Source organism: Notothenia coriiceps, unplaced genomic scaffold (assembly GCF_000735185.1).
Source record: "Notothenia coriiceps isolate Sejong01 unplaced genomic scaffold, NC01 NC01_scaffold00026612, whole genome shotgun sequence".
NCBI classification, from domain to species: domain Eukaryota; kingdom Metazoa; phylum Chordata; class Actinopteri; order Perciformes; family Nototheniidae; genus Notothenia; species Notothenia coriiceps.
In genome coordinates, this window is record NW_011359313.1 from 702,663 (window position 1) to 711,199 (window position 8,537).

The following is an 8,537-nucleotide window of genomic DNA, read 5'->3' on the forward strand; positions in this document are numbered from 1 at the left end:
CACACACCCACACACACACACACACACACACACACACACACACACACACACACACACACACACACACACACACACACACACACACACACACACACACACACACACACACACACACACACACACACAGCAGCAGAAACCGTGGTGAAGTTGGCGTGCACCCATCCTGATTAAGCCTCCATGCAACAAGGATAATTCTATTTCAGGCCTAACTCTCAAATAAACCAATACTACTGGTAATTAATGATAGGCCAAAGGTCTAGCCTACAACATCACAACAGCTAAGCCTATGATTGACATTTTAACCATCATTTCACTTTTGGGCTATTCATATTTTTTTCCTCTGAATTTTTTTCTATTGTTTTTTTTCGTATAGTGTGGATGTTAATGAAGCTCAGTGCAGTTGGAAATGAATAATGTAGACAATAATAAGAGTCGTTTTTGTCATGAGAACATTTGGATTTTCAGTTTTTTTTCTCTATCGATATAGCCTAACTTATATTATTTGGATGCTAATATGTATACTGTATAAATGCATGCCATTAATATTGATGTGAGCGTCCAAAGGTGAAACGCAAATAAGGCGAGTTGGGTATTTCCCACTGAGGGGGGGGGGGAGCATACTGTTATGAAATGTTATTATCTGTTGAGGCAGGGAGCCTTATTACAACTGTTGTATACCATTTCTCAAGTGTGACTGACATCCGCCTTAAATTCATTATTTCCAAAGCATTTTTGCCAAATTACTGATCGGTATTTTTATAGAAAATATTCGGAAACTTGTAGCAAAAAGTGAAGGCGTTGAGCGAGCCTGTTGGCTGATTGATTAATTATTTTGTAATTCATTAATCACTTTCATAGGGCAAAAGGGGAACATCCTGCCACAGCAAATTGACTCCACACACACCCCCCTCCAGCCGACCACACACCACACGCACATAAACACACGCACACACGCACACACGCACACACAAGGACAAGTTCACACTTGCGTTGGGGAAGTAAAAAAAACATGGAAATACTTGAGTTTTCAAATTCATAAATTATAATTTAATACCAAGAACAAATTTACAGCAGAATGCTTGTTTACAATAAGCTAACACAAACAAACAAGAATTGTGTTCAACTATAAACTTTCACACACACTCACATATATCACTTGCAATTAATAATAATAATAATCATAAAAAAAGTATCTATACGTTATCAATACCCTGCAGTCATATATTTTTATATATTTATATAAAAACGTGGGTCAGTTTAAACTGTTCATAATTACAATCATGTATCATTCTCTGGTCCATATGTGGCCACGAACAGCCAAAGATCAGTGTTCAATCAGTGATCCTTTTTAATTCAACCACAACATGGTGTTTTTTGTGTGTGTTGAAGAAAAGCCATCAAAACAAGGACAAAATTGCTAGCTTCCAAATACACACACGCACGCACACGCTCTCGCGCACACACGCTCACGCACACCACGGCACCTGTCAAAGACCAAAGGAGCAATAACACTAAAGTTAAAATATTGACTCCTTTTTCTCAAACCTGCTCACCCTGTTTAAGTCTGTAGCCTAATAATGAACGTCGTTTCTTTTCTTTTTTGTTTCTTTAAATACAAGGGCTAGTGTACTGAATGCACAGATTATATCTATACAGTCAAAAAAGAGAGAGAAAACATTTACATTTATATATCAAAGGTAAAATAGGTTAGCGACCTGTGGCCATGCATTCACAGTCTAAATATACATGAAAAAGAAAACATTTGTAGTAATATGTATATACATTAAAAACATAACTTTCAGTGCTACTAGCTAAGTCTGCCACTCAATTTTGAAAACGTTGTATTACCGAGAAAAAAAAATGGCAACCACAGATTTTTCTTAATCACATATACTTTGTATAAAGGAAAAAGTTGTTGAAATGAATTGACCTATATTTACAAGAATACTGCCTCTAATCAGTGTTTTTCAAGTGAAATACACGACTGAAGTTTCAAATCTAATTGAGTTCCCCCAAAAATGCTGTAGGCTTACTCTAACAACATTTTGATAAGAAATCACATCATGCTTGTCAGGCACTTAATGCTTGAAGTGAATAAAGGGTGACATTTCAGGGACGCTTTAATAATACTGCTATTAAACACTACTCTGGCTAGGCTTCAAACTTTTATGACCCCTTGACCTCTCCAATTTTTTTAAACAAGTCAGGTATGCTTTCAGTGCAGTTTGAAACCACTGCAAACAGCCTTAAATGCAAATATAACGCATTTAGAGCCACCTGTCTTAATACCTCTTTAACAGCAGGATAGGCAACTTGTAGGATCTTTTTTTATTGAATCCAATTGGGGAACTGATGCCAAATATTCAAAGTTGGATGAATTGGGGAAGACTTTTTAGCAAATAATTTGGAAAACAAAGTGGATCCTGTAACTTCATATTAATAAAGGGCAAAATGTTTTCGCTGGGTCATAAAGTTGAACATAAAGTCCAAAGAAACTCCCTTTTCCAAGATGGTATTGGTCATCCTTAGAATATAAGTGCGCTTGCAGCATTACGCCTAGATTATAAGCCTAAACTCCTATTGCTGTGGTTTTAATTCTTTTTAGAACTTTTTTTTGTACACCTTTTCAAAATAAATCATTGTCTTAGAAAATAACACCACCTGTACTACAGAAATCACATAGGCCGGTTTGAAACCAGAAAGGAGGAACAAAGAAAGTACAAAACACAGCTATACATGGACACAGGACAAGTCATTTGAGAAAAGGAAATTCACGTTTTCGTATTTTCCCTTTCTCCTGTTTTTTTTCTTCTTTTTACCCAAATTATCATTTTTAAATGCACTTAATACTTAATTTTCCTTATAAGGATAAACAAAATCCCTTTCCCTTTTTTTTCTCATTTTCTTCTTTCATTGAAAAAATGAATCGAAGCAGGTTGTTCTGCATGAACACTGGGAGCTTGTATCTGCCATTTTGAAAGTTCAGTGGATGTCTCAATTTTTTTGGAGTAGGGGGGAATTCACAGTCATTTACGTCAATGTCTTTCTTCATGAAAGCCAGCCCCGTGTAACAGCCGGTTGGTTTTTTATTCCTTCCACAAAAGCAGCTATAATCATTGTAGTCTCGCAGCCCCCCCAACCCCACCTTTTGTTTGTTCGTCTCCTTCTTGGTTTACTGAATTGACATGTAAGGCCAGTTAAAACTGCTCCCCGAAAGCAACATATCCCTGATGAGAGTTTCAATTGGGGTTTTACCTACCAATCGGACGAAAAATAATTGTTCTATGACCGAGGAAGAGACTGTGCGGAGGGAAGGCAAGCGGAGTAACAACTTCCCAAACCGTGTGGGCTGGTTGGGGTACTGGCTCCGGACATATTCCTCCAGGGCGCACTGGGACTTCTCCTGCAAACTTTCCACATGGGCCACATCTGAGAGGCCACAAGCATCTGGGAGGGGGAAAGCAAATAAACATTAATAAAGTGTGACCTAAAGTGTTTCTCTCACGAGGAGCTTTCCCTCACTGTGGGGATATACAGGCGGAAATTGATAGCCTGTCACATTTAGAAGAAAAAAACATTTTTAGGAAATTATTTTATCCCTCTATATGTAAAAGTTCAGGGTATTTGTTTAGAGGACTGTTCTCGTTCCTACTGCAAATAGGTTTTTAATCTAATAATTGTTATAGTTAAAACATTACGCTTGGCGAATTTGTATCAAGGCACAAATAATTACGCACTGCGAACAGATTTTTATTGATTACACTATTTTATAATATTTATTTTTTTAAATAGATAGGCCTGCATATATAGATTTTTTTTTTAACTGAACTTAAACTATGTGCTATGTTTTAAAAGCTCGTAATGTCGAATTTTGCTCCGCCACTATCTTACTTCTCTGCTCCTCCTTTTATCGCTACCATACCTCGGTCATTTCCCTCGATAAAGCCACTTAAAAGTGAGCTAAATAATTAAGCATATTCATAGCTAAAGACTGCGTTTTAGATGAGCCTGTGTTTCGCTGTCAGAGGCAGAGCGAGGAGGAGAGGAGGAGGGGGGAGAGAGGGAAAGACAGGGAGACCTACTGACCTTTAGTGAGCAGAGATTTAGCTTGGAAAAAGGGGCCCATAGCCTACGGAGTTGCCGTCATACTATACCACCAGAGACGCATAATCACTATCTTTGCTGCTGCATGTGGGCGGCTGATGATTATGTGCCAAAAAAGGCTTGTACGCGCATTGGTTAACTTTGTAAACTTTATGCATGACAACAACCACCAAAGTAGCAAATGCGTGTCATTCAAGCTACAACACAAGCCTCCGGTCTCAGGCATGGATCAGACCAATTAAGCCATCAGGGCTTAATAATAAAAATGAAATGACATGAGATGTGATTTTTTGGAATAGGTTTACAAACCATCACGAGAACAATGGTGGGCTAAATGAAATACAGAGGCTGATGGCTTGCAGGTATGATATCATTTCAAAGACGTGCACTCACTCTATGGTGAAACCCTGTAAATCTCTTTCACACGGATTTTTTTATTTCCCTCTTTAATGGTGGAGGTAATGTAACAAAATAGCTGGGAAGTTTGGGTCCATGACCTAGTTCTGGAGCAAGTCCAAAGACGCCTTGAATCGAGGAAGAACAAATGTTCTGCAAAATAAAAATGAAAGCCGCCCCTCCTGTCACTGCTTAATATCACACAATATTGTTACAATCTGACATATTTGCAATTACAGGGTTTGCATGGCTTCTACATGTTTTTCCTCGGACATGCATGTCCCCTAAATGACACGAGAGCGTTGAAACCTGCGCTTTGCTTTTACTGTGTGCAAATGGGACATTAGGCTTGTCTTTCTTTTTCTATTCCCCTCCCCCTCGGAGCCTGACATCATTTATATCTGTCATTCCCTACAAACAAGACGTGGGGTATACACACATTGATAAATGGCGGAAAAATAAAAATAAAGTCAAAGTGTAGCAATTCATCTGCAAGCTATTGGTTTTGCAAAAAGTGTTAATAGCTAGATTTTATGATGCTTAAAGTAATTATGGTGAAGTTACCGGTGTTATTTAACTCAAGATTATCCTCTAATATTTCAGTCATTCTCCTCTGTTTTGTTGTTAATTTAATTTAACAAAAATGCTTGTACAATTTCCAGTAGCCTATATTTCTGTGTTTGTGTCTAATACATCAGTTTATTAATCAGTTAATTATTATAATTTAGGAGCCTGAATTCTATATTCAAAAGTCTTTGACCATGAAGGCAGCACATGTGTACATTTAAGCAGGATGTTTATCTAAGACAAACAACCACCTCTATAGTCAGTGTGGGTATATTTAGGTCAGCGTTGATTTAGCTGATGTCAGTGAGCATGTTAGTGACATTCACACAGACTTAAATTGGAGTGTGCCAGTCTATTGTCTTACCTGTGGTGAAGAGCACAATTGCCTTTAAGCAACTATATTCAGCAGAGTCAACGTGCAAAGCTTTGAGCTTCTCCACTTGTTCCTGGAAGATCCTAATGTGGTCCATAAAGGCCACCACTCTGTCCGCAGACATGGGGGAGGCGTGAAGGCCAGCCGCCGCCAGGAGAGGAGCCACATGCAGGGGCATGGAGCACTGCGCGGCGTTCAGCACAAATAACTCACTCCACGTCAGCCTCAGCAGAGCCACCTGGTCTGTGATCTGAAGGTCTGGAAAGAAGGGAATATTCCTGGCCCACTCCACGGCGCTGAAGAGCATCCTGGCTGCTAGTTCACAAATGTTCTCGATGCCCATGATGTTGTTGGGCTGCATGCACTGACTGCCATACCGGGACGTCGGGTAGGGCTCCGCTCTCAACAGAAGAGAGATATATCCGGATAAGTAGGAATGGCAGTGCAGTGGGTCTCCATTTGTCAAGGCGAACTGACCGTGGTGAGGCTGTGTGGGTGGCACCCGTCCCCTTTGCACCGCTGCAGTAAAAAGAGAAACTACAGATATTGAAGCCTGAATTCTACAAATCATCACACTATATCATCATAGGCATACCTTTCAAATATTATACATTTATGGCTGAATCAAGAATAAGCATCAACAAAATACATTTCACACAGCATGTTTGATGTAGCCTACAATATCACAACACTCATACACACATTGTGTTATTGCATAGGAGTTTTAAAAGGTCGCATAGATAATGAAGCTGTAGTGAGACATATCATTGTGAATCACACGCTTTAGAACACGTTTTACACATATGGATATGTCTATCTTTAAAATTATGTTATTCGGCAACAGCAACATGAGCTGGCTGTAAAGGAACACAAAGAGGGCAAGGGAGACCTTGCATGTTTAACCCTTAACCTACTTAGCAATTCATCTTGTTTTGCCATAAAATGCAGGCCTATATTCGACATATATTCAAATAAATTCTTAAGGTTAAACGGAGGCTTTGTGTGCACGATTCAAGACATGCGGGAGAGATGTAGCCGGAACACGCTATCTCTTAATTCGGTACTCGCCATAATAGCGCAGAAGGATATTGTTTCATCTATTCAGTACAGATGTATGTCTACGCTTTGTCTAAATATATATTCGATAGCCCTAACCCGGCCAGGGGTCGGATCGCATTTGTGAAATGCAAGGCTATAATGCGCTGGAGCTGGATACAATAATAGAGCGGCTAAACGAAGACCCGGCGAGCCCCGGCTCCAGCACAGCAGAGAGCCGCTCCATGGCGAGCTGCTGCCGCACAGCCTGGGAGGGAAGAGTCGGGGGAGAGAACATGCTACGGGGGCAACATTACATGGTTTCATGTCGAGAAAAGCACAAGCACACTTACACACACGCACGCATATAAATCAGAAACATAAAGTCCCAATACCTTCCCGTCTCATGCCGACTTTCAGGCATTTTTTGAGGCGGCAGTACTGGCACTGATTGCGGTGGTGTTGGTCGATTGGACAATTCCTGTTGGCACGGCATGTGTAAGTGAGGTTCCGTCTTACGCTCCGTTTGAAGAAGCTTTTGCACCCCTCGCAAGTAAACTGGCCATAGTGTTTGCCACTGGATTTATCCCCACACACCACACACTCGATGTGCTGTGGCTGCTGCTTCTCCGTCGTCTGGTTCGTCGGCGTGGACTGTGTGTTGTTCGGGGGTCCTTGGACCGGAATCTGAGTGGTCGGAGGGGCGACCTGAGAGGACAGATTTAACTGGCCTGGTTGAGGGGTGGGAAGGGATAGTCCTCCTTGGGTTTGCGAGGAAAGGGTGCCTTGGGTGTCAGCCACATCGTCCTGGGAGCCTCTCCACACTACCATTGCCATATCTATCAGTCAACGTAAAGAAACTTTTTGTCTGCCGTTTTGGTGTCGCGGTGAATAATGTCTCAAGGAAACGCGATAAACTGTGACTAACAGGACACACAATGTCAAATCTAACCTACGTTGAATCCAGTCAAAATCTCCCGAAAACTGTCGATTTATTGCTGTTGGAGACGTCGCGAAGCACGTTTTCAAAACTGATGCGATGGCGAGCTGAGTCGCTGCCTTGCGCTTAAAGGCCAAGTCCAGGGGCGCTTACAGTCAGCCATCCAGTACACCCATCAATGGGAAATGTAGGCTAAATATTAAAATGTTCAACCGATAGCATGGACTATTCAGAGAATGATGGAGCAGCTGGTGGGTAGGACCGTGTCTGCAGCAGCAAAAACAATAGTGAGCACACTGAAGCAGCTACTATCAAGTTCCAGCACAAGTCTTGAAGGAAATCACCAACTGGGTAAAAAAAAATGCGTCTTCTTCCTTTTCTTGTTGAGAGGTAGCGCCAGAATGCGCGCAGCAGAAGCCAATGTTTTTGGAGAGTCTGGACGGTGAAGACAACTCTTCCCAAAAAATGCTGAAAGCACTAAAAAACAAAAACCACAAAAACAAAGATCACAACCTACAAACCTCCTTCGTGCAGTGAAAAATAATAGGAAAAAGGAGTAGAGAATCAAAGTGATCAAATATGTTAAAAAGGCGGAGGTTAGGAAGTGATTTGCGATTGGTAGGAGCCGGGCTGGCAGAATGCTTTCTCTCTGATCAGCTCACTGAGCTCTCTATATAGTGAACTTTGACACGACTGCTGCAACTTAGCACACGTTACCATGGAGATCTGCTGCCATATAAGGAAGGAGAGTGTGTTTGACTGGTCAGAGTTTAGGGACCTCCCCCTCAACCCCATTGGCTAGTCGGCACTTGTGCTACTTGGTACCTTGCCAGAGCCAGCATGGAGGTCGAGAGGGCCGCTTGGTCCTAAAACGAGACGAGTTTCGGGAATCATTTTTTAGTCACTCAAATCGTCCATACTTAGAAAATACTCAATTCCCGGTAAAGCATTAACAATTGCATGAAGAAATAACACTCTACCTTAATCCATTCATTGCCTCGTATCGCGTAACACTATATCTGTACATTTATAAAATACTGAAAAATCTAAAGAGATTGACACAGGTGCACCTTCTGCACATATTTGCTCATTATAATAAAAACTATAATTTTTGCCCTAATG

General features: G+C 41.0%; 1 protein-coding gene across 2 annotated transcripts; it reads right to left on the reverse strand.

Moving 5' to 3' along the window:
* Positions 1–2,603: 2,603 nt before the first annotated feature.
* Positions 2,604–8,069, reverse strand: nr2f2 (nuclear receptor subfamily 2, group F, member 2). 2 transcript variants are annotated; one of them, XM_010784869.1, is made up of 3 exons: positions 6,871–8,069; positions 5,432–5,959; positions 2,604–3,447 (listed from the first exon to the last, which is right to left on the reverse strand). In XM_010784869.1, exons 1-3 carry the CDS (start codon positions 7,310–7,312, stop codon positions 3,173–3,175), a joined length of 1,245 nt encoding a protein of 414 aa, XP_010783171.1. In that variant the 5' UTR covers positions 7,313–8,069; the 3' UTR covers positions 2,604–3,172. The 2 variants fall into 2 exon arrangements, with proteins under 2 accessions (XP_010783171.1, XP_010783170.1); XM_010784868.1 differs by having other exon boundaries at positions 5,432–5,977.
* Between the last annotated feature and the right edge of the window lie 468 nt (positions 8,070–8,537).